General features: G+C 37.5%; 1 protein-coding gene across 1 annotated transcript in view; it reads left to right on the top strand.

Moving 5' to 3' along the window:
- Positions 1-15242, top strand: part of PIK3C3 (phosphatidylinositol 3-kinase catalytic subunit type 3) — a 190483-nt gene extending 175241 nt beyond the window's left edge. The window contains exon 25 of the mRNA XM_020985729.2: positions 14461-15242. Within this exon, the coding sequence (XP_020841388.1) occupies positions 14461-14475 (15 nt within the window). The 3' untranslated portion in view covers positions 14476-15242. The remainder of the gene's footprint in view (positions 1-14460) is intronic.
- The last annotated feature ends 10948 nt before the right edge of the window (positions 15243-26190 follow it).

The following is a 26190-nucleotide window of genomic DNA, read 5'->3' as shown; positions in this document are numbered from 1 at the left end:
AAAAAAATTTGGTGATGAGCTGGAAAAGGGAAAGTTACCTTTCTGTAGTCCTATAATACCAAACCCCCTTCTTCTGGATCTAACTGCTCAGCAATCAGTCCTAACTACTGGTTGCTTAAGGACCTTGAATTGTAATTCATCTGGGTTTAGTAACATGAACTTATTAAGGAAAGTCAGGTGTTCTTTCGCTTCCTCATTATCTTGGGTTTTAGCCATTTTTGTTCTGTCCTTTCTCGTTCAGCAGTTATTGACCTTGGTAGATTTATTTTTTCCAAATCAAAAGTAAAATAGGACTAAAATAGTTCTCTTTGTCTTCTTTTATCACTCTCTTATTTACTCTGAGCAATAGTCCTATGCCTTCTTTTATTGCCTTCTTTTCTCCAATGTACCTTTAAACAAACAGTCAAAAAAATTGTGTGTTTCTTAGCCTTAGCCAAGTCCCTTTGTAATCTTGTTCTAGCCTACCTTTCTAGACTGATTTCTTAATATATCCTATGTTCCAGCAAAACTGGCTTGCTTACCTTTCTTCAAGTTCAATTTATATTCTTCTAGACTTCCTTTACTTTTATACACTGCCCCCTGTGCCAGGAACCTATTTCTTTCATATCTCTTTTTGTTCAGTTTGTTCCCTTCTCTTTAAGACCCAGCTCAGGTGCCGCCTCATTCATGAATTTTTCCCTGATTCTCCATCCCCTCACCCCAACTAAAAATATTCGCTCTATCTCCTAATTTCTCGTGCTACTCTGATGATGTGACACTTACACAATCTGTCTAGTGTTGTCATTATTTGTCTGCTAAAGTGTAAGTTCCTTTTGGTCACAGACTATTATGGTTCATCTCTTTATTCTTAGCTTCACATGCAACACCTTGTGCCATTTAGGTGCTTAAGTATTAAATGTTGATTTGAATTGAAGTGTGCAACTCAGCTGACTCAGTTGACCAACTTCACTATATTAGAGCTTGGTCTTGCCATGATAAACTTAGCCTTAGAGATAAATGTATTCTCCAGAGAGATACACAAAGGAAAAAAAGAAATCTGCTATATTACAGTTTTATCATTTTCATTTTGTCCATAGGAGTCTGCACCTAAAGTTGGGAATAAACATAGCTATAACATGAAGATGTTAAATTAAGTGAAACTTTGCTTAGATCCTGTGGCACAGGGACATTAAATAGGATCCTAGCTGCACATTAATCTTTTCCACTATAAAATGTGACACTAGTTGGTTCTTGACTAATCTATTGAGAGGAAGTTAATTTTTCTTTGATGACTGCCGCACTATCAGACCTACATTTAGTTAATATATTTGCTAAGCAGTGATACTAATAAATCACATACTCTCGAATTTTGATGTTGGCCATCTATTTCTGTAATCAAGGTTAATATGCACGCTTCCTCAATTTCCTTTCACCTACTTTAATATAGTGCACCTGCAGCTATAAAAGACAGAACGGTTTTTAAGAACCATAAAATAATTTTTTAAAAACTTCTCATGACATTGTGATCGTAACTGTATGTATAGCAGGCAGGCAGGCAGTGGATGTTTATTGATGGATTATTTTAATTTGATTGAGGTTAATTCAAGGAGACAAGCTGACAGTTCATCAAAACAAACTTTTTTAAAGCAATGTAAACAAAATATATAGTTTTTGATTACTAGCTGCAGACATCTGCTAGTGCTCCCTTGTCTGTCAAAAAGCAGAGCAGCTAATAATTTCTTAACTTATCTTAGTGGTAATTTTATCCTTCAAAAGTTAGAGGAACCAACAAGGCTAAATTCTGTTCTGCATTTGATTCTTACTATCAGAAACTGGTTGCTAGAGTGGAAGTGATGGTCACATTGGAGGGAAATGACAAGTGTCTTCTAGACTTTTATAATAAAAATGGAGAGAAAAATCTCAGCACGCTCTGACAAATAACCTAGATTTTTTTGAAAGCGGATTTCAAAGAGTTGAAAGGAAATATAGATATGGTCCCAGTGAACAAAAGTGCCACAGGGTAGAGTCAGCTCAGTAAAGATAGAAGATGCTCAAGAATGAAATTCTTTAGATACAAATGGAAACAACTTTAATGACAAGGAAAAGTGGTATTTGTCTAAAAAGTGTAACCAGTGTGCACAAATAACTTGCCAAATTAACATATACAAACACACACACATGCATACACACACAGAAAATAGAAATAACTTCACAGGTACTCATGAATTTTATTTTCCAAGATCCTTCTTAGTGCTCAAACTAGTTTGTTAAGATTGTCTTAACTCTGTCTTTCACGTGTTAAAGATCTTTCCCAGCAATATGTTGCACACAAGCTTGATGAGTATGCCATTTATCACTTTATCCAGAATGTCGATAAAAAATATTCAGCAGCATAGACCTTAGTAGACTTCTGGAGCCTTATTGCCGTTGAATCATTAACAACTATTCTTTGAGTCCAGTTTATCCAACCAGTCAGCCCAATCCATCTAATTGTATTATTGACTAGAAAAGACTCAGGAGGGACATAAAACTGACTTTAAATATTTGAAGGGCTGTCTTGAGGGAAAGATATTAGATTTTTTTCTTTGACTCCAGAAGGCAGAAACAGGGTAAGTGAATGGGAGTTGCAGGGGCAAATTTAGGCTTGATATTAGAAAGAAAAGTTTCTAATGATTGGAACTGTTCAAAATTGAATGTGCTGCCTTGAAAGGTGCTAAGTTCTCCCTCCCTTGACGTCTTCAGGCAGAGACTGGCTTACCACTTGTTGGGTGTTTCACAGTGAAGAGTCTTCTCTTACATGTATTGGACTAGATGGCCCCTGAGAGAAGTCTCTTCCAATTCTCAAAATTTGTTAACTTTTTTAAAAAGTTTTATCCCCAAAAGAAAGACAACTTCCTAGAGGCTTGATAGATTTTGTTAGATTGAAATTCTTAAAGGTCTTGTTTTCTCACACCAAGCAATGCTCTACGTAAAGTGGAGACTAAGTACTACATTTTGTTGCTTAGCAGCAAATCTGTGTGTTACAAGATGTCGATTTCCACCTGAAGTGTGTACATATAGCCAGTACCTGGTTAACATATTTGCAAAATGCTCTTCTTTAGGTTTGTGAGCCTTGAAGTTGCCTAACCTAGAACTCTGTCCTAGGGGAACAGTTCCCCAAATCCATTTTCTGGCTAACCTTTAAGGACACACTCTAGGTGAATCAGTAGTCTTGAAATTAGAGTTTACCAGTGTCTTCTGTTTTTTGACAGAGTCTATTCCTTGCATTTTGCTATTTTCCCTACATTCCTTTCCTCTTCTGACCATTATTAAAAGGATTATGTTGGCAGGGCATAAGAAAGGTTTTGAAGTGGGTACAGGAGCATGATGAAGTCCTGTAGATGATCTGAGGAGGTAAAAGATTTAGAATTGATTTCATCTTGCAGAGTAATGAGTTTATGAAGATCATAAAGTCTAGGAAAGCAGCTGGATTAGGAATGATGAGGTGAATTCCTAGAGAGTCCTTCTTATATGGTGGAGTATCAGTAAAGATGCCTTTATTTTCTACCCGTACCATGTCCCATCAGAAGGAGGGAATGGCCCCAGGGGCAGGGTGTGCTGAGGAGAAGTGAATTTCAGAGTTGATTTCATCTGGCAGAGTGATGGGTTTCTGGAGAGTATGACGTCCAGGAAAGCAGCTGGGTGAGAAATGAATATAATGTCCAGTATAATGCTGCCCTAGTCAGACAGTACTATGAGTAATATATTCAGTTCTGGACAAGGTACCACATTTTGGGAAGGACATTAATAAGTTGGAGAGAATTTAAAGGAGGGAAACCAGGTTGGGGAATATCATGTTACATGAAAAATAGACTGAAGGAACTAGAGATGTTTTGCCTAAAAAAGGGATGGCTTAGGGAAGATTTGATAGCTGTGGAAAGAGTGATTAGGGGACAAAACTAGAAGTAACAGCCGGAGGTTGCAAAGAGGCAAGTGTAGGAAAAAATTTCATATAAATTAGACAAGGGGTGGGGAACTTGTGGCCTTTGACCTTTCTCTGAGTGAACTGAGCTTTTTCAAAAGGTGATACAACCCCTCCCTAGTGATTTTCAAGCAAAGGCTGTGTGACTACTTGTTTAGTATTACTAGAATATAAAGTAAACTACTGCAGGGCAGGGGCTGTTTAATTTTTATCTGTATCATCATCACCCATCCCGTTGTAGATACTTAATAAATGCTTGTGGATTGATCTTGTAGAGAGGAGTTTCTTAAGTATGAGTTAAACTGAATGGATTCTGAGATCCTTACATGTTGTAAGTAGAAGTTTCAGTCTATAATCCACTTATTTATTTATGATTGTTGGATATTTGCCAGTTTTTTACAGTAGCCATAAAATATATTTGTGTAGACTATGTCTGAACATCAGCGAACAGTCTCTCCTAGTAACCTATGCTGCAGTACTATTAAAGATCGAATACTATCAAGTACTCTTTTGTAAGGAAAGAATTAACCACAGCATGAATTATATAGCTCATCATGAGAACTTAATGGAAAAAGCACAGAATCTGGAGTCATAGGATCTGGGTTTGAGTCCCATTACTACCTCTTACCAACTACGGGACCATAAGTCATTGCTCCTGAGCTTCATTTTTCTCTTCTGAAGGGCAAGGGAAATAACATGTATATTATCAGTTTCACATAATTTTGTAAGAATAAAAGGATATTGACTGTAAAAATCACATTGTAATCTACAAAGCATTATAAAAATATCAGCTGCTATTATTATCAATAATTTTATTATTACTTTCAATAAGGTCATATTCCTTTCCTAGCAAAGTCAGCCCGTGAAGGATTTACTGAGTGTCTCTGACATGAAATACCAAATTTGTGAAAAAATGCAGATACTTTTTCACATTCATCAAGGGAGACTCTCTTAATTTTAACAATCCTTAAGAACACAGATGTTATTAAAATCACAATTTAACATTTTGCTGTTGGTCCTTGCTGCTTTCATTTGACTTTTAGATGTGACATATACTGTTGTAATATATATTTTATTTTAATTTATTTTATTTTTTTAGGCAGTTAGGGTTAAATGTCTTGCCCAGGGTCACACAGCTAGTAAGTGTCAAGTGTTTGGTCTGAGGCCGGATTTGAACTCAGGTCTTCCTGATTTCAGGGCCAGTGCCCTATCTACTGCACCACCTAGCTGTCCCTTGATATATATTTTATGTGTGAACATATAGATGCAAGATATAACATATCACTGTTTCTGGTATAATATATTACTTCCTGAAGTTTCAGATGTCTAAGTTTAATTGGATTCTTGTTGGCTTTGTGAAAGTATCTGGTTAGCAGCTTTTTCCTAATTTTTTTCAAATCAGGCCATATATTAATGATCTATTTTTCTGAAAGCCTATTTTTATAAATAGTATCCAAATACAGTTGTACTCCTTTTGCAAATCTGACCTCTTTCTCTTTTGCTTTCATTTTGTCTACTTCAAATCTGTCTAGAGTCAACATGGAGCTTCCCTCTGGTTTGTTTAAACCTTGGTGACCAGTGGCAAATTTCCTTAATATGATTAACATTTACTCCAGTTGCCATGTGGAAAAGGCAAATATTTACATTTCTTTTGTAGAGCCCATATTTAGTATCCTTCTAAATCCATCCCTCCTGTATTTTTTTCTATACCATCTACTCCTTTGTCCAAATATCCCGTCACTTTAATTGGTAAGATAGTAGAAACTTCAGATTTGAAAATGATACCCTGATGAGGAAAGAATTGAGTACTGGTTTGGGCCATAAATACTGTGGGCCTCATACAGGTTTGAATCACATAGAAATGAAAGGCAGCAAGTGTTTTACAGTATTTTATCGAACAGAACACTGTGTCCAAACACCGTTCAGGAAGAGCTTTGCTCTAAGGTCAGGTTGGTACTAGGACAGTAATTCCTTCCTCACGCTCTCATATTACTTATGTTTTGTGCCAGTTGTCTATATAGCCAAGGGAAGTTGTTTTTCTTTTTTTTTCTATAGCATGAAAAAAAAAGCATTTGGGTAACACCAAAGGATTATGTCCAACCAGTTTGTATAATTTAGCAGCGAGACTACTTATAAGCCATTTGAGTTGGAACTAATATTAGGGTCTTTTTTTTCCTTAGCATAGATCTATGCTACAGTTTATCATACATTAATATTCTTGAGTACAATCAGGAAGGTTTTAAATGCACTTGTGGTTTGTTATAAATGACATTTTAATGTTTCTCTTCCCTCCCTTTCATCTGACCACCCATTAAAGATGTTCATCAGCTATACAAGCAGCCAAGAAAAGTTGGTGGAAAGCGGGGTCACTGGGAGCAATTAATACTACATGAATATGCAGTATCATGTTTGTTTTGCCCATTGGCCAAAACCAATCTTGAATTTCATTTTGCCCGTATGTATTCTCTCAGTGCTGTGCAATCAGTACTGCTGCAAAACAGCAATTAAACCCACAATGTTTTCTTTTTTTTATTATTTAAACAGGCATTTGTTACGTGACAAATGTGTTGAGGCCGTATGGTTAGTTGATTATTGGAACAGCAGTGGTCGGCAGAATGCCCTGCAATTTTTAGCTAAAATGCCCTTCGGTTTACTCTCCATCTACATACATTTATTTCCCTTATCTTCTCTGAAGAAGATTTACAAACACTTGAACATGATCATCAAGAAGGCTTGCACCTGCTTAGTTAACAGTGTTTATTATGCTCTGTTATTACAGTTATCTGTTGTATTTCAGTGTTCCATGAATGTTTGTTTCTTATCAAAGCTATTAGAGGGTAGAAGGTGAATTTAGTTGTAGGGGTTTTCTCAGCTACAGAAAAGCACGGATTTCATTTTTCTAACAGTTTCTTCAGACATTTGGAAGTTTTAATACTCTGCTAGATAGAGATCGTCACAGAAATTGTCAAAGACATATATATATATATATAATGTTCCTTAATAGACTTATAATCCATTTAAATGTGAAGGTAAGAAGTCTCCCTTCATGTATGTATCTTATTCATGTGTATTTTTGCTTGATTTATGTAGTACCATATCTTGAAATGATAGGTTCATAAGATCATAGATGTAGAGTTGAAAGGGAAGTTAGTGGTCATCTAGTCCATTTCATTTCCTTAGAGATAAGGAAGTGGAGTCCCAGAGAGGTAGGGACTTGACCAAGATCACACAGCTGGTAAATAACAGAGCCAAGATAGGAATCTGGGTCCTCTGAAAACAAATTCAGCATATTCCATGCTGTACCCATGCTGCCGCTATTAAAAACATATTTGGCTTTTAAAAATTATTTCCTAGTCATAAATCTGCAGTTATTTCCTGTTATCTGTATCATTATTTCCCACTGATTAACCAATTTCTACCTTTCTATAAAACTTTTATTATCAGTGATCTTTCATAAAATTTATAAACTTAAAATCCTGATTTCTCTTTTTTCTTTTACTCATCACACTTGAATCTCAACTTTTCTGTTATTTTGGTTCTTGCCCTCTGAACTACCACTTTGAAGCTGTGGAGAATAAGGTGGTCCAAAATTAAAAAATTAATATATTTAACAGACTACTGTGTCTTTTTGGTTAGGGAAATACTGTCCAGAATTCTTAACTTAGCATTCAGGTCGTTCCACAATCTGACCCCCGTTGATAGACTATGTGAACAGAGATTTATCAGATAAAAGAGTTGTGGAGGTAGAAATACCAGTATTTGACAACTGATATGGGATGTTCCTTCTCAATTTCCTTTACTGGATCCTCCTCCAGATCACTCCCTAAAACTATAGGTGTCCCACATGGTTCTGTCCTGGGCCTCTGCTCCCTCTATACTACTTCACTTGGTGATCTCATCAGCTCCCATAGATTTAATTACGATATCTGTGCTGACTATTCTCAAATCTACCTATCCTGCTCTAAACTGTCCACTGACCTTCAATCACACAACACCAGCTGCTCTCAGGCATCTCAAATTGGATGTCCACTAAGATAATTTAAAAACAGAACTCCTCATCTTTTCTCCTAACCTCCACCTCCTACAACTTAATTATTATTTTTGAGGGCAACACCATTCTGCCAGCCTTACAACCTAGGTGTCATTCTTTATTCTCTCTTCACTTTCTCACCTCTCCTATCCAAGACTTGTTCATTTCACCTGTATAACAGCTCTCTAATTTGCCCCCTTCTCTCCTCTGACACTACCACCACCCTGGAGTGGGTCCTCATCATCTCACACCTTAACTATTGCAAGAGGGTAATGACGGGTTTGCCTGCCTTAAGGCTTTTCTCACTCAAGTTCATCCCTCATTCAGCCACCATAGTGATTTTCCTAAAGCACGGGTCTGACCATGTTATCTTTCTGCCCCCACTCAATAAACTCTATCAGCCCCAGTATAAAATACAAAATGCTTTGTTTGACATTCAGAGCCCTCTCTAAAATAGCCTCCTCCTACCTTTCCAGACTTTTCATGCCTTACTTCCCACCATATACTCTTTGAACCAGTGACACTGGCCTCCTGACTGTTCCACGAAGAAAACATTCTCTCATCTCTAGACATTTTTCTTTGTCTTCCATGCCTGGAATGCCCTTCCACCTTATCTCAACCTACTGACTTTCCTTGCTTCCTTTAAACCCCAACCAAAATCCCATCTTGTGTAGGAAGCCTTTCCCAACCTCTCAGTTATAGTACTTTTCATCTTTTAGTAATTCCCTGATCATCTTGAATATACCTTGTTTATACATATTTATTTGTTTATTGTCTCCCCCACTGGATTGTCAGCTCCTTGAGGTCAGGGACTGTCTTTTGCCTCTTTTTGTATCCCTGACACTTAGTGCATTGTTTTCCTCACATTAGGCACTCAATAAGTATTTATTACCTGACCTCCTGAGGAGGAGAGAATAATGATGAAGTGATAAACCTGGGTCACCAGAGGTGATGGTATCCTCAACATTAAAGGGAAAGTTCAGAAGAACTTTTTTTATGGATTTTATGGGAAACATAATGAGTTCAGTTTGGATATTGTGAGTTTGAAATGTTTCCAGGATATCCATTGGAAATTTCCAACAGACAATTTGTAGTATGGGACTAGCTCAAGAGACAGTATGGTTGAATATATAGATGAGATCAAATGAGAAATAAAGAGAAGACCCAGGACAGAGCCTTGCTGTATATCTATAGTTACTGACTATGTAGTGATTGAATATCCAGCAAAGGAAATTAAGAGGGAGGAGCCAGATTGTTAGAAGAAAATCCAAAACAGAGCAATGCCACAAAAACCTGGATGTGAGAATATCCAGAAGGAAGGAGTGATCAAATGCTGCAGAGAGGAGGTCAAGACGATTGGGTGTTGAGAAAAGACTGTGATTTGGCAAATAATTAACAATTGATGACTCTGGAGAGAACACTTTCAATTGAACAGTTGAGTTGGAAACCAGATTACAGAGGATTTAGAATAGGAGATGCCAACCATGCTTTTTCAAGGGAATTTAGCTGCAAAGGGGTGAAGAGATATAAAAATATATGGAGGGGTTTTTTTTGTTTTGTTTTGTTTTTTTTAAGGATAGTAGAGATGGACATATTTGTAGGCAGCAGTAAGGAAACTAGTAAATCGAGAGAAATTGAAGACTAGAGATAGCTGGAGATACTAGGGGAACATTCTGTTTGGAGAAAATGGAAGGAAAGGCCACCTCTTCACCAGGAATTGTTGAGGAGGAGATAACAAAAGATGCTGTTGCTGGTGTCAGAAAGGGGGGAAATGGGAGCTCTCAGTAAAAGCCTCCATTGTTTTAATCGAAGATGAATAGAGACTTTCCACTAAGAGGATCAAGGGACAGAAGAAGATGATTATGGGAGAGAAGAGAGGAGTTGCTGATGTTGCTGATCTCTGATCAGGTTTTCTCTTATTTGGTTATTAAAGCATTAATGAAAATAAAACAATATTTAACACAAAATTCTACCTTCAGTGCCCTATTAAATATCTCAAAATTAGCTGTCACTTTTGGAGACTGAAAAAGAAAAAGGTTAAATGTCGACCCCTATCCTCAACTATAAAAGTACTACAATGCATGTATTAATAGTGATAAATTAATGGTATCATCTTCATATTTGATGGACAGGAAAATGTTGCAAATTATTGTTTGTTAAAAGGTATTTTCTTAATGGACTGTAATTTAAAATTATTCTATAGTGATTTTACAACTTCTGATAAATATAAACACATTATCTAATAAAGTTCTACAAGTAACATTTTTTATAATTCCAAATAAAACCCTGTAATTGGAAAAAGATTTGAAATTTTTTCTGCTAAAAAGTTACGACGAATTTCAACCAGATGAGTATGGGCCAAAATGTGAGGCCTTTACCCACTGGTCCAAACAAGTTTTGCTCTCTGAAACTAAACACAGTGGATCAAATCCTTCTTCCACAGGACAGCCTTTCTAATATTTGAAGACATCTATTTCTCTGACCATTTCTTCTTTTCCAGGATAAGTTTCCTCAATTCTTTCAAGTACTCTTCATAAGATTTGCCTTTAAGAATCCTCACCATCCTGGTTACCTCTTCTGAAAGTTCTCTAGTTGGGTAGAATCTCAGAGTTAGAACATAGGAGACCATCTAATTCAACCTAGACCTGATGGAACCTTCCCTCTGCAAAAATCCCCAAAAGGTGTCAATCATCTGTATGTCTCTTAAGATTAGTAGATAATAATAGTATCTAGTATTTACATAGTGCTTTAAGGTTTGAAAATTATATCTGTTATGTTATTTGGTCCTCATAAGAGGGTAAGACAAAATATAATGGTAAGTGTCCTCATAAGGGTCAGACAAAATGCCAAATGTAGTACATTGGGACTATTAGGATCCTCCCAGAGTCTACATTCCATACTTCTTTTAGTGCAATGTAAGTTTTTACTTCTGGCAGTCATGCTACATCACACTATCCATCAATGGCTCATATTGAATTTGTAATGCCCTAAAACTGCCAAGTATTTATTTATTTTCTTTCTGTTGCTTTTTTCCCCAATCTGTTTTTATTGGAAAGGAAGCACATGTAAAATGTGTATCAGAAAATTAACGAAATATATCCATGAAATGAATTCCTATATTTACAGTCCCTAGTATATACAGTATTTATAGGCTAAGACTCTCCAGAATCGGGGAAGCAAAGTGACAGAGTGGAGTCAGGAGGACCCGAGTTCAAATCCTGTCTCAGACACTTACTAGCTGTGTAACCCTGGGCAAGTCACTTAACCTCTGTTTGCCTCAAGTTTCCCCGTCTGTAAAACGAAAATAATACCAACTACCTTCCAAGGTTGTTGTGAGGATCAAATGAAATATAATTATAAAGCACTTAGCACAGTACCTGGCACACAATAAGCACTATATAAATATTAGCTATCATGATTATTATTATTATTATTATTATTATTATTATTATTATTATTATTATTATTATTATTATTATTATTATTGAAGAGGGTTTGGTGGAATCACAGAGTTTCAGAATTGGAGGGGACTATAATGACTGTTTAGTAAAGTTCAATTAATGCTTGAATAAGTATCCCCTTTGCAGTATAACCAACAAGTAATCATATAACCTTTGGTTGAAAATGTCTACTGAGAAGAAACTTATTATATCCTAATACAACTCATTCCATTTTTGTTGTTGTTCAGTCATTTTTCTGTCATGTCTGACTCTCTGTGATCCATTTGTAGTTTTCTTGGCAAAGATACTGGAGTGGTTTGCCATTTCCTTCTCCAGCTCATTTTACAGATAAAGAGCTGAGGCATTGTTAAGTGATTTGTCCAGGGGACACAGCTAGTAAGTTTGAATTCAGGAAGATGAGTCTCCCTGTCTTCAGGCCCTGCACTCTATCCAGTGAGCCACCTAGCTACCCCAATCTACTTTAAATAGCTTTAAATATGGGAAAGTTTTTGTTCATGATGCCTAAATTTGTCTGTTTTCAATTTCTACCTGTTGCTTCTTGTTCTGTCTTCTGGGGCTAAGCAGAGCCAATATATTCACTCTTCTTCCTAACAGGATGCTTTAGTTATCCTATCCCACTTAAGTCTTCTCTTAAAACTAAACATTCCCCTATTCCTTCAATCAATACTCACGTAACATGAACTCAAGGCGTTTTGCCATTCTTGATGCTCTATGACTTAACAATGTTCTTCCTAAAATGTGTCATCTGAAACTGAAGACAAAACTCTGACCATAGCATTATATAGTGGAACTATCATATCCTTATTCCTGGATGCCATGTTTCTCTTGATTCATTCCATGATGTCATAAATTTGACTATACTTATGTTACAGTAAAGTCCCTGGCCTTTTTTTTTTTTAATGAATTGTTATCTAGCCATACTTTCTATGCCATCTGGTACTAATGAAGTTGTACTTTAAAATGTTCTAGATTGTCAAGATCTTTTTATGTCTTGATTGTTGTCTGGTCAGGGGTTTTAACCCCAAGGAGTAATGAACTTAGATGAGAGAAAATATAGATTTTCATTTCCACTGACCTCTAACAGAAATTTATCATTTTCTTCAATTATAAGTTTGAAAAAAAAAAAAAGCACATTCTGAGGGATCCATGGACTTCACCAGACTGCCAGAGGGCTTGGTGCATAGCATGCGCACATGCACATATACACACACACACCCAAAATCCTTGATCTAGTTTGTTAGCTAGCAGTCCCTACTGTGCATCATTTTGTCTAGGTCATTTTGATGTTGCCTTATTGCTCTTCCTGCCATCATTCTCTCCTGAGTGTAGTCTGTTCTTCAAACTGGTGCCAAGATAATTTTCTTGAAGTACAAATCAGACCATTTCACTCAGTAAACTCTAGGGGTTTACCATGACCTTTTAAAATAAAATACAAACTCCTGTTTTATCTTTTGAAGCCCTTCACAACCTTTCTCCAAATTATGTTTCTGCTTTATTATATGTTACTTCCTGTCTCAAAAGGTAGCTAGATGGGACAGTGGATGAAGTGCTAGGATTGAATTCAGGAAGACTCATCTTCCCGAGTTCAGATCTGGCCTCAAACACGAGCTGTGTGACCCTGGGCAAATCACTTAAGCCTCAGTTTCCTCATCTGTAAAATGAGCTGGAGAAGGAAATGGCAAACCACTTCAGTATCTTTGCCAAGAAAATCTCAGATAGGGTCATGAAGAGTCAGACATGACTGAGAAATGACTCATTTCTGTTCTTCATACATAATAGTCCCTTTCCAGTCTCTCTGCCTTTGCACTGGCCACAATCCTTGCCTAGAATATTCTTTTTTCTCACTTAAGCCTCCTAAAATCCCTCCCCCTTCAAGATGCAGTTTCACCAGCACCTTTGACATAGTCTTTCCTGATACCCACCTTCCCCTCTCCAACTACCCTTATTCTTTTCTCTATTTATTCAGTATATACATATATATGGACTTGTCTTCCCTGTCAGAATAGCATTTCCTTGAGAGTAGAGATTGTTCATTCGTCATGTTTGTAAGCCCAGCATCTCACACAGTTTCTGCCACATAGGCTTGTAATATTGATCAGTTGATTTGTTTGATATGCAAGTTTGATAAGCATGCCATCCATGCTTTTATCCAAGTCACTAATAAAAATCACAAGGCCAAAGGGAACACACATCCCTGAGAGACCACACTGGAAGTTTTTCTGTTTCACATAAAAATTGTAATGATCATTTTCCAAGTCTCTCCATTTTTCGCAGCAATGTGTTTCTGGGTGGAAAGGGAAGCAGATGCCTTCAAATTATACTCTGATCCCTTGCTGAACACCCCTGGTCATGTGCCACACCGTCTGTGGAGTAGGCCTGATTTGGAAGGGTAGAAGAAAGTAATGGCTGGAGAGGTGTCCCCCTCCAATTTTTCCAAGGAAATGAAAATTGAAGTAGGGTCCAGGACAGGCTGGTTCTTCTTATGATACAGACTAGTTGCCTCTTCTTCCTGGAAAGTTATTCATTAGTTTTTGACTGGTTTAAAGGGGCACAGAACTCCCAGGTCTTTTCCACGTGAACAGTTACTTCATTTTAGTTCAACAAACAGGAGTACTGAGGTTTCAACTTGGTATATAAAAGACAAGATATGAAAATTAAGACTGGCCACTTCCTTCATTTCCTTATTTAGTTGATAAACACTCATGAAGCTAGAAATTCTGTAGCTTCAGTGCTAACATTTTTCTACATGCAGCAAAAAAAGATGTCAGTTATTTGTAATCACATAGCACAACTTAGGCATTTTAAAAGTAGCTCATCCATGCCAGAGTCTTTTCAGGTAGGTAGAGGAGTGTGTGTGTGTGTGTGTGTGTGTGTGTGTGTGTGTGTGTAATACAAATTGTAATTGTTGCATTAAAGACCTTATCTGCCTGAACACATGCTTTAGAACTCCAAACCTCACATCTCATAATTGTATATGAACATTTAAACTAAGTGCTTTCCCTCTTTTGTTTATTTTTAATTTTTTCTAGTACTGGAGAAAATGAAACTGAGTTTTGCTGTCAATGTAATGGAATGTCAACTTGTGTCACTTGTTTGAAAAAGAAAAACAATTACCTTAGAAGATACTTATAGAATGAAGACTGGATAACAGCTGATGGAAAAGAAAACTTCATCTTTGAGCTACAGTGGTCTCTGAAATGCAAGGGGCTTGCCGTAGTTTCCTGGGAAACCATTGCTTTAAGTGTTCCAGATGATTTTTTTTTGAAACACTCTGTGCATTTATTTTCAACTGTACACATTGTTAAAATGAGAAATAAGTTTCACTGTTTATAACCTGTTGTTAATTTTCAAAGGAATTATGTGGCTGATGTAGAACTTTTTAGCCTTAAGGGCCTGGGATGGTCCACTGCCACCTTCACTTCTTTAAGCCCTTATAAATAATGGTATGGGTTGATTATGCCTGGTTTCTGTTTGATTGGAGGTTGAGGGTGGGAATCTTTAAGGGAAAAAGGTAAATTTTTCTTTTTATTTTGCATCTAAACTTAGTATTTCACAATTTATGAATGACTCCAGGTCAGGAAATGTTTTCATCTGGAAAAGATAATCATTTCCTCCTACTTATACAGAAATATTTTGAAAATATAGATCATTGCTCAAATACGTTGTAAGTATGTAAAGTAGAAGAGAAAAAAGTAATTTAACTAACCAGACAAACAGCAATGTTGTAGTAGTTTTCAGCATTGAGCTTGAAATATTTTTATGTATAAATATAAACATACACTCTTATTTCAATAAACTCTTTTGACATAAACTTTGCATCTATAAACTTTTTCAGATGTATCTTTTTTGGTACTTAGGAAATGAAATCATGTTTACTCATAGATTTAAGTTTAATCATGTCTTTCATGTTTTAATGTTCAATGAAGCATGATATTTTAGAAAGAACTCAGTGGCTTTGGGTTCAGATTCTGGTTCTTGATACTTAATTGCCATATAAAGTCAATCAGTTAACTTTTCTGAACCTCAGTTTTCTGTAAAATGAGGTTGTCAATATACTGCCTAATTTAAAAGGTCATGGGGGAGGGGGAAAGGAGAGAGACTTTGTAAACCTAAGAGAGTTACTTAAATGTGTTTAATTCACAATCTTCCAGCCAATTCTTGGGCCTCATAGAGATAAAACAAAATAACCTCGTACACATAAGTTCAAATTTCTAGATATGACACCCCTTACATGATCACTTAGCTTATCTTTAAAGGAAAAAAATGACACGTCATATATTTGATGCCTGCTAAATAATTAAAAGCAACCTTCTGAAAAGATTGGGTGACAGAGAATGTCAAATATCAGTGGAACAGTGGTTCAATGATGGAATACCTGTGATTCACAGAATTTCAGTCCTATTAAGAGCTTTTAGAGGCTGTCTGATCCAGCCCTCTTCATTTTATTGATAATGGATCTGAAATTGAAAATTTATAGGATTTAGAGATGGAGGTTTGAAGATTATTTGGTCCAACCTTCATTTTACAAATGAAAGACCTGAAGTGCTCAAAGAAGTGAAGTAAACTTACTTGAGATTATAGAGTTGTTAGTGACATTCTGACATGTCAATCCCTACTCAGTTATCTCCATTCATCCCTAATATCAAATAGCAGTTCATCACTTTGACATCTAAAGTTTTGACAACCCAGCCCTAACCTACCGTGTCAGCTTTATCATACATTTCTACCCTTCACACACTCTGTGATCCAGTTAAGCTGGATCCTGCTAATTCTGTCATGGTTCCTCCCTTTTATTTGTTCATACTTTCTGCCTTCCCCATTGCTAAGGCAGGGGATGTAACCCAATACCCCCTAAGGATTCGCTTTAAGCCCTAGCAAAAACTGGCAAGCTATCATCTTGTTGGATTTGTGCAAGGGGAAACCACACCGGGTAGCAACAGATCAAGCCTCCTTGGTCAGAGGTGGGCCCTGCGGCCTCCATGACTAAAAGGGGGAGGGAATATGGAAGTACCCCTGAGATTGATATGTCTGTTTTCTGTTAATTACCTTACCAGGCAGGTGCACCAAATACAGAAGAAGCCTATTTGCTAAAGGAGCCAATCAGGAGCTTTCAATGAACCAAAATCTTGCTCCCTCCCAGACACCTCTGCTGGTATTCACTGGCTGACCTTGCTGAGCTGTCTCTGCCCTTCCCCCGCCCCAACACACACACACACACACACACACACACACACACACACACACACACACACACACACACACACACACACACACACACACACACACACACACACACACACACACTAACCCAAACCAGACTTGTAGTCAGCTGTTCTGCAGAACATCCTGTTTGTGTTTCCCACCTGTTCCTGGGAAAGATTGTTCATTCTTTTTCCCAACCCCTCCCTAAACCTCCCCTTTGTGATTTTCAAACATGAGTCTCCCCTGTTTCTCTTGGGCTTGGGGCTTCTATGTACTTTGTACTGAGGTGCCTCAGCACTAGTGTCTGATTTTCCTCCTAATAAAACTTCTGCTTTCAGCTCAGCTTGGACACCTCTGCATTTTGAGGGGTGGGCTTCAGTTGACATCTTCATATATGACACTACACTTTTTTTGCTGCTGGGTCTTAGTCCTGTTTCTTCCCCTGCCCCTCATTTCTTGAAAAGCCTTCCCTCCTCACTTTCTCCACCTTTTAGAATCCCTTGGTTCATTCAAAACGTAATTTATTTGCTACGTTTTACATGAAACCACTCAATACCCCAGCTATCAGTGACTTCCCCACAAAATCACCTTGTTTAGTCTCTATATATTTTATTTTTACTGATAGATATACATGTTGCTTCTTTAATAGAATGTAAGTTACTTGAGGGTAGGGATCGTTTCACTTTTGTCTTTGTATCTCTAGCACTTAGCATAGTGCCTGACACATTGTAGATGCTTAATAAATTGCAAGTTGGTTGATGTATCCCAGATGGAAATTTAATTCTTCACTATACTTTAGCGTAATGAAATAGAAAGCATCCTGGTCTGAGAATGAGGAAACAGAGATTTTGTTCTCATTTCTGTCACCCACTAGCTATATGTGGGACCTCCGGGAAATCACTTTATCTTTTGAGTCTGTTTTCTTAGCTGTAAAATGAGTTGGACTAGATCACAGTTTTATGACTCCGGAGGCCATCTGAACAAGCATTCCCTTTACATCATATCCGATAAGTAGTCATCAGCTTTTGCTCAAAGACCTCTAGTGAGAAGAAGCTTACTACTATCCAAAGCAGCTTACTCCAGTTGAGGATATTGCTAACTGTTAGGATTTTCCCCATAACAGTCAAGGAAATTTCCCTCTTCTCAACTTCTCCCTATTGCTCCTAGTTCTGCCCTCTAGAACCAAACCAATCAAATCTAGTTCTTTCCACATGACACCTCTTCAGATACTTGAAGGGAGGCTTTGTATTCTCTCCTAATTTTCTCCAGACTAAACATCTCATTCCTTTAACTCTCTTCATAGCATGAACTTGAGTCAATTCACCACAGTCACCCTCCTCTGAGGACCCTCTTGCTAATCAATGTCCCAAAATTGAACCCAAAAGCCTAGATATGGTCTTACTAGGTCAGAGTTAAGCGGGACTGTCATCTCCCTGGTCCTTAACACTTTACCTTGCATTTTTTTGGCAGCCATATCAAGCTCATCATTCATTAAACATAATTCACTCATATCAAGCTTATCATGCATTAAAACTTTAGGCTTATTTTTAGGTGTTCTGTTGTATGTTCTTGTTGGGCTTTTTTGATGGGCCCACATATAAGACTTTATACTTATATATCTATTAAATTTCAGTGGTTTTGGTTCAATATTCTAGGTTCTAAACCTGTTTTGTCTCATAGACCCCTTTGGCAATCTGATAAAAACAAACCAAAAAAAAGCAATTCACAGCCTCCAAGTTAAGAACCCTGGTCTATCCTAATGAGAGTCTTTTTGAATCCTGACCCAGTCATTGTGTATAGTTATCCTCACCTCTGCCGTCTCAGTATGTAATAAAGTTAATGATAAAAAAAAAAGATATTAAACAGTACAGAGTCAAAATCCATCAAATCATTAGTGACTATTCTTTGAGTCTGGCCATTCAACCAGTTCCAAATACATCTAACTGTGCTATTGTCTAGTACATTCCTCTCCATTGTTTCCACAGAATAGCATGGGAGACTGTCAAATGCTTTGCTAAAATTTACATGAATTATAGCTATAGCATTCTTCTGTTCTATCAATCTAATACTTCTGTCAGAAAAGAAGTGTCTAGTCTGACATGACCTCTTCTATTTTTAATATATTTTATTGATATGGTGTGCTTCTACATCACCTTATCCCAATATATCCTTCCCCTTCACAGAAAGCTCTCAGTTATACAGTTTAACAGAATGACATGGGAGGAGGGGGAAAACAGTTCACAGCAAAACTATCCAACACATTGAAAAATCTGGCAATATAGTCAATATCCCACACACATCCATGATCACCCATCTCTGCAAAGAAACAAATGTCTTTTCATAGCCTTGGGGGTTAGGCATGGGGAACCTTAGTCATTAGAATTTCACGTCTACTTTCTTTCCACTTCTTTGCTGCAATTCAAAGTGATGTGATGCTAGCAATATTATGGTGTATTTGGGACCTTTCTTTTTTATCATTCTTCCTCAGGGCATATGACTAGCATGGGTTCATTGGGGTTAAAGTGGCATAACCTAAAGTAGTAACACTGACTTTTTGTGATTACTTCATTTTTTTTTTAATACATTCACTGGCATTCCTTTAAGTGATGTGTTCTAACCTGGAAAGACTTATATGGTCTGATGCTGAGTGAAGTGAGCAGAACCAAGAGGACTTTGTACACAATACCAGCCACGTTATGCAATGACTTAAGATTGTTAAACTGAACCCTTCTAAGCATTACGAGGATCTAAGACATTTCCAGAGGCCTTTGGATGGAAAATGCTGTCTACATCCAAAGAAAGAACTATGGAAGTCAAATCGCTATCACTTATTTTTACCTTCTGTTGAGTTTTGTTTTATCTTTCTGATGGTCCCTCCAATGGTTTTAATTTTTACTTACAACTTCACTAATGTGAAAATATGTTTAATGGGTATGTAAATGTAAAGCCTATATCAGATTATGCGCCGTCTTGGGGAGGGTGGGGGGGAGGAAGGGAGAGAAAATTTTTCAACTCAAAAGCATATGGAAGTGATTGTTGATAAATCAAAATAAATAAAATTTAAAAATTAAATAAAAATAAAAAAAATAAATGATGTGTTCTAGAATTTTGCAAGGAATTGAAGTCAAGCTTACTGGCCTATAGTTTGCAGACTGTTTTCTTCCTTTTTTTGAAAATTAGAACATTTGTCTTTATCCAGTCCCACACTACCTTTCTAAACCATCAAAGATCATGGACAATGACTCTGCAATACCATTGGCCATTTCTTTCAATACTCTAGCAATGTAATTCATCTGGGTTAGATGATTTGAAATCATGCTTGGCAGTTCCATGTTCTCTTTTCTTCTTAGTTATCTTGAATATCAGCTTTATATTTATAATTTTTGTTCTCTCTGTCCAAAGATAATTCCCCTTAGAAAGAAAATAGAAGAAAAATAAAACTTGAGCAATTCTTCCTTCTGTTCATCAGGCATCTTTTTCTTGCCATCCCTTCTTTGATTCTTTGATCCAATGTTGCTTTAAAAAGCAACACCCCATTTTATTACCTTTAGCTTCTTTTGCCTGACACTTTTCTCACAGCCTTTCTATTCACCCTTAGTTATATGCCTTCCTTCTATTTTATATATGTTTATAAAACTAAATTGGTTGATGAGATCCTGGTGTATCCAATAAGTCTCTTTAGATAACTTTTGTTTTCTTATCAGGATTCTTTCTCTTTGTATCTTGAGAATTTCAATCTTTAGAACTTCTCATCCCTTTGGAGCAGACCTCCCCTGTAGAATATTAGTCCTTACAATCCTACCTGTCCTCTGAATCCTCTCGTCTCTTTTCCACAAATCTAGGACATATTTCAGATTGTTCCCAACTTTCCTTGCCTCTATCATAAATTCTCAGAAGGAGTAAATTACTGGCTCACTAGATTCCCATCATTTCTACCCTAGTAAACCAGTTTCTCCTGGTCAGTCAAAATCATCAGAAACGGAATAGCATTTCCTTTTGGCTTCTCTAACTTTTGAAGGATGAAATTGTCATTAAGGCAAATCAAGGAATTATCAACTTTTCAGCTTAGAGGTTCTTTAGATACCCTTTCTGCTCTAAAGGCCTATGATCCTATTTTTGATGTATTTCCTCTAAAAATTCTATTTCCATGCTAGAATAGAAAACTCGTTAAAAAAAAAAGTATTCTTCATATTGAAGGGGAATACTCAGGCCCTGAATGAAGGAATGAAGGAATAAATGAAAAAGTATTTATAAAGTGCTTATTATATGCCAAACAATGTGCTAAGCACTAGGGATTCAAATAGAAAATGAAGACACAATTTAACTTGGAAAGGCAATATATATCTTCATAAGTTCAGCTATTAGGATAATAGAAAGGTTCAGAGTTCCCAAGGTTCAGCAAGGCCCAGAAGTCCTTAGGACTCATTCAAGTGTCTGCCATTTTGTTTGTCCATTTATGTCCATATTGGTACCTTTGCCAGTCTTAGCCTTAATAAGTCTCACAAAAATGATCCCACCATAGAAAGGGTTCTGAGTTCTCTTTGGCAGAGGTGGGAATGTAGGGGTCAGTGTCAGGCTAGGAGCAGGGAAGGTATGATTAGCAGGAAAATTGGAAGTGGGCCATTGGGTAGATGAGGGGAAAGGACGTCTTGCTTGGTTCAAACATCCCTCATAAAGTCTGTGGTGCCCTACAGTGGGGAAGAAGGAGGTCCAAGTCCTGCTTGGTACCAACTTTGGCTGGGACCTTGTAGTAGTTCATAATGGGATCTAGGGTGTGCTTGCCAAAACTTTGTATGCACAATTATATTCCAATAAACCTTAGAATTCAAGGCATGTATCCCAGAGAGATCAATGATTTTAAAAAGGCCCCATGCACACCAAAAAATATTTGTAGAAACACTTTTTATAGTAGCAAAGAACTATAAACAAAAGTATATACTTATTGGCTGAGTCACTAAATAAGTTGTGAAATAGTGTCATACTGTCAGAAATGACACATATGATGAATAAAGAGAAGGAAAGGAAGATCCAAATAAGCTAAAATAAAGGATACTGTAGCACTTGCTCTGACACTACCCTTCTCACTCTGAACCTCCTGCCTGACTGGGTCCCCAAAGCCTGGCTGCCACATCTCCCCTCAGGATTCTGGGCTTGTCTTTTTAAGTTCACGAGCCCCCAACAGTTTGCTTCTCTGATGATTATGTTAGTATCAGTTAGCTAGATTTAAATAGCTTTTAGAAAGGGAGGTTTTACTGAGGTGGTAAAGAAGAGTTGGTATAAAACATCCCACCAAAAGTCTGTGACACATAATGAATCCAGGGGAAAGTGGGCTAATAATGCTCAGAGAGCATTATATGTCAAGTCTAGTATACTGGAAGTCTCTTTGTCCCTTTTTTGGGGTGTTTGTGAAGTTCCTCTTAGGCCTAATATCTCTCCTCTATTGGACTCTTTATAGAATGGAAGTTGTTTGTATTCAGTCTGTCCAGTTTGTCCTTAGTTCTCAAATCAGACATCATATTGGTAATTTCAGGAGTGCTTTCAGGACTGCTGCAGGAAGCCCCCAAACTCATAACCCTCTGAAGTTCACAAGATATTCCTCTGGTCCAGTGGATTGTGGAGGAGACCAAAGCTGAGGATGATGTTCTCCTCCCCATCTCCTTCTCTTTCTCCCTTTTCCCCCTCCCCCAGCAATTTCTTCTTAGGACCTTACCTGGAAGGACTCTCCTTTATTCTGGCACACACACAAATCCTATATTCTAAACTAGCTTCTTGATTTTATAAAAGTCTTCTAGGGCATCACCAAGTTTCTCAACAAATCCTAATAGACTTCCCAAGCAACCTTACTCAATTTCATCTTGTGATCATCAAGGACTTCTTAATTGATCAATGACACTTAGTCTAAAGCTATTGACTGATTGATTCAAGGCAGTCTTCACACCTCCGGTAAGGGAACAGGGCTTAGCATCTTATCAAGTGCTTCAAGTGAGAGGGGATGATTTGATTTTCTTGATCATTCCCCACTTCTTGCTTAAGTAGACAAGGAAAACAAAATTACAATAATGCAACTGAAAGGACAACAGAACAGTTGGAAGCTGGGAAAATATGATGACCAAGCATGACCTAAAGAAGAGATATGAGAGAGCACGTTTCTTCTTTTCAGGGGTCAGGAATTAGGGATGTGGAACCACACTGCATGTAATTTCAGAATTGACTCATCTATTTGTTTTGCCAAACTTTTTTTTTCCTTCTCTTTTTTCTTCTCTCTTGCAAGAAACAGCTCTCTGGGAGGGAAAAGGGGAGGGACACATTAGAAATATAGAGGATTTAAAAACAAAAAAGTTTTAAGTACCTACCTGATGCCAAGCACTATACTAGGCACTAAGACTATATAAGGATACATGTGAAAAGAATAAAACAATTCTACTATACCATATTGCCTCCAACTTTATTGCCATTTCTAACACGTTAGAGTGAGAAGCAGTATACTATATATGATCCAGAACACTTATAGCTGGGAAAAGAGATGGGCCTTATCATGTAGTGAGAATGAGGGATACTGGATGAACAGCGTGTGTGTTTTTTTAATGAACCTTATATTGTTTGTCAATAAGCATTAAAATAATTTTAGAGGAATTTACTACAAGCATTCTACCAAAGTTTTGTTTAAAACTGAAAGCTTTCAAAGCATTGAGTATGGAGAGATATGAATAAGAACGAGAATGCATCTGTGCTTGTGGAGGAAGTAAACAAAAATAAACTCAATCATGCCCTCACGAGGTATTTAGGTTTGTTCCCATCCCCACCCCCATCCCCATTAGGTATGAGGTAATGAAAATTCCTGAGAAACTGCACAAATGTTTTTGACTATTATATTGCTAGATATGAACTGGCCCTAAATCATAATTTCCACTATTTCCAAGTTTTCCTAAGGATATTTTTCAGTTCAAAAAAATCATCACTTCATTATAAATGAAAAATTAGGGCACTTGCTATATAACTTGTTTTCCTAAGCCTGAAATAGCTTGTCTTGGTGTAATGAGATGATTTATTGCAGAGTGTAATATTTTTAGTTTGTAATCATCAACTATATATTGAGCACCTGCTGTGTGCCTGCCACTGTGCTCTTAAGTTCCAAACTGTGAATGCTGAAATACCACAGGCTCCATCATTTAAATCTGACATAGAAATATTTTTAGAGTTCCTAGGTCTCGTCCTACCGGGTGACTGAACTACTCTGTCCCACTGTTTAACATACTAGAGCAGTAACAGGTTAAACAAGTGAAATTTGACCAGGTGACCAGAAACTTATGGTATCATAAAGTTAGAGATGAAAAAGAACTTGGATATCATTTATTTGGATGCCTCCATTTTACAGATGAGAAAAGTGAGCCAGGATTTGAAACTAATTCCTTTGACTCCTAATTCAGTTTTCTTTCCATTGTACCACAGCTAGAATTAGATCCACATTTTTTCCCCCAAAGAAAAAAAATATATCTAATATATTAATTAATCATTAATTTTTTTATTTGCTAATTGTCTAAAGAATCTTTATGTCTCTATATGACAATTGAATAAAATGTCAGCTAACTAGAACCCTAAAAATCTCATTTATTTCTGATGAGTCTAGGGATACCAAATTAAGCAGCAAAATCTGTATCTTCATTTAAATGTAACACCTGGGCCAACCCTTTTCACATTGGGGCCCCCTCCTCAAATCTAATCCAGGTGTAAGGCACTCTCTGAGTTAGCATTAAAAACATGATTCACAAGCTCCCACCAATGTATATAATTTTGCCAGCAGGCCAGAGGACAAATTAATTCCAAATAAAATGGCATTTCATTGGCAGTATTGCAAATATAGTGAAAAGAAAAGCTCTTCTCTTGTACAAATAGCCTACATCTACCAAAGGGTACCAAACAACCAATGAGAGGAGGCACACATGCAGAGAGAACATTCGTGTGACCAAGAAATACCCAAGAGAGACATACCCGGGGAGTATAAGTAGCCAGAACATTTGTGTGACGGTGCATATTCAAGAAACCCATGTACCAACAGCACCCACGATAGGCTTCTGTGGCCAGGGCAACTCACACCTTTCACACGGCAGGATGGTCCACCTTGTCTGGTCTTGGCATCATGCCATTCATCGAGGATGGCAGTTCTGCTCTTCACTGGACACATCATTTCTGTTGAACATCATGTCTTTATGCGAGGTACGTTACCTTAGCTAGGTGGCTTCTCTCCAAGACCTTCTTCTGAGCCCAGTTTTGTCTGTTCTGGGTGTGTCCATTGTTCTATTGCTTACCAAGCTCATGGTCAAGTAATTCCTGCTGTTACCAATTTGTAAATTTCACTTCTTCAGGCCTACCTGTGGACTAAGGGACAGGGACTAGAAAGTCTTTCTAATTAGGACAGATTGAAAGCTCTTTAGGCTATAACTGACCAGACCCATCTAAGGGCAGGTCAGTAAAAACCAAGTAAGTTGCCACCAGGTTAAGAGTAAAGTTTTTATTTTTTTTCCCCCCATTTGTTTTGTTTTGTGTTAATATCTGGGTCTGGTGCTTAGTCAAAGTATATTCTCTCAGATAGTTATCGCACTAGTCTGTGACTCATTTCTGTAATGTACTCTCTCCTCACTAGTGCCCAGAATCCCCGGCTTTCTTCAGAAGTCTTCTCTGAAGCCTTTCCTGATGTTCCCTCTTCCCATCACCTCAGACTCCTAGTGCCTCCTCTCTGAAATTATCTGGTACTTAATTTGTCTACATTTTCTAAGAACATGTATGCAAATGAGTCAGTGAGGCATAGAGAATTACCTAGGAGCCAAGAAGATCTGACTTCAAGTACTGCTGGTAACACATACTGTCTGTTAGATCCTGGGCAAGTTCCTTAATCTCCCAACACTCTCCACACCTCCCAAAGGCTATATAAGGTGAAGAGAAAGTGCCAGCATGAATTGGTAGAGGGAGTTTCCTTTTCCAAGTGTTCCCTGTAGCAAGAGAGTCACACTAGCTGTGGCAAGTTAGATTGCCAGAGGGGAGAATAGTACTTCTCCCCTTAGGGTTCTAGGGAATAACACTGAATGGTGGTAGAATCTAGTACTGTCACTCACAGGTTCCCTTCCAGTGTGCTCCCCAATGTCAGTCAATCTGTAGAACTCTATTAGTTTCTAGAAAAGGCAGTTTACAGGGGTAGTTAGGTGGCACAGTGGATAGAGCAACAGCCCTGGATTCAGGAGGACCTGAGTTCAAATCCGGCCTCAGACACATAACACTAGCAGTGTGACCCTGGGCAAGTCGCTTAACCCCATTGCCTAGCGAAAGAAAGAAAGAAAGAAAGAAAAGAAAGAAAGAAAGAAAGAAAGAAAGAAAGAAAGAAAGAAAGAAAGAAAGAAAGAAAGAAAGAAAGAAAGAAAGAAAAGGCAATTTACTGAGAAGGGATAGCAAGAACAATGGTTATAAAATATTCCCACCACCAACCCAGGGGCATGCTCTCCCTTTGTACACATGAGGTCTCTTAGGAGATTAAGCTCAAACTTACAAAGCAAGAGTGAAACACA

Source organism: Phascolarctos cinereus, unplaced genomic scaffold (assembly GCF_003287225.1).
Source record: "Phascolarctos cinereus isolate Bilbo 61053 unplaced genomic scaffold, phaCin_HiC Scaffold_4;HRSCAF=312, whole genome shotgun sequence".
In the NCBI taxonomy this organism is placed as follows: domain Eukaryota; kingdom Metazoa; phylum Chordata; class Mammalia; order Diprotodontia; family Phascolarctidae; genus Phascolarctos; species Phascolarctos cinereus.
The sequence above is the reverse complement of the archived record's forward strand: the minus strand, read 5'-3'. Positions and strand labels throughout refer to the sequence as shown.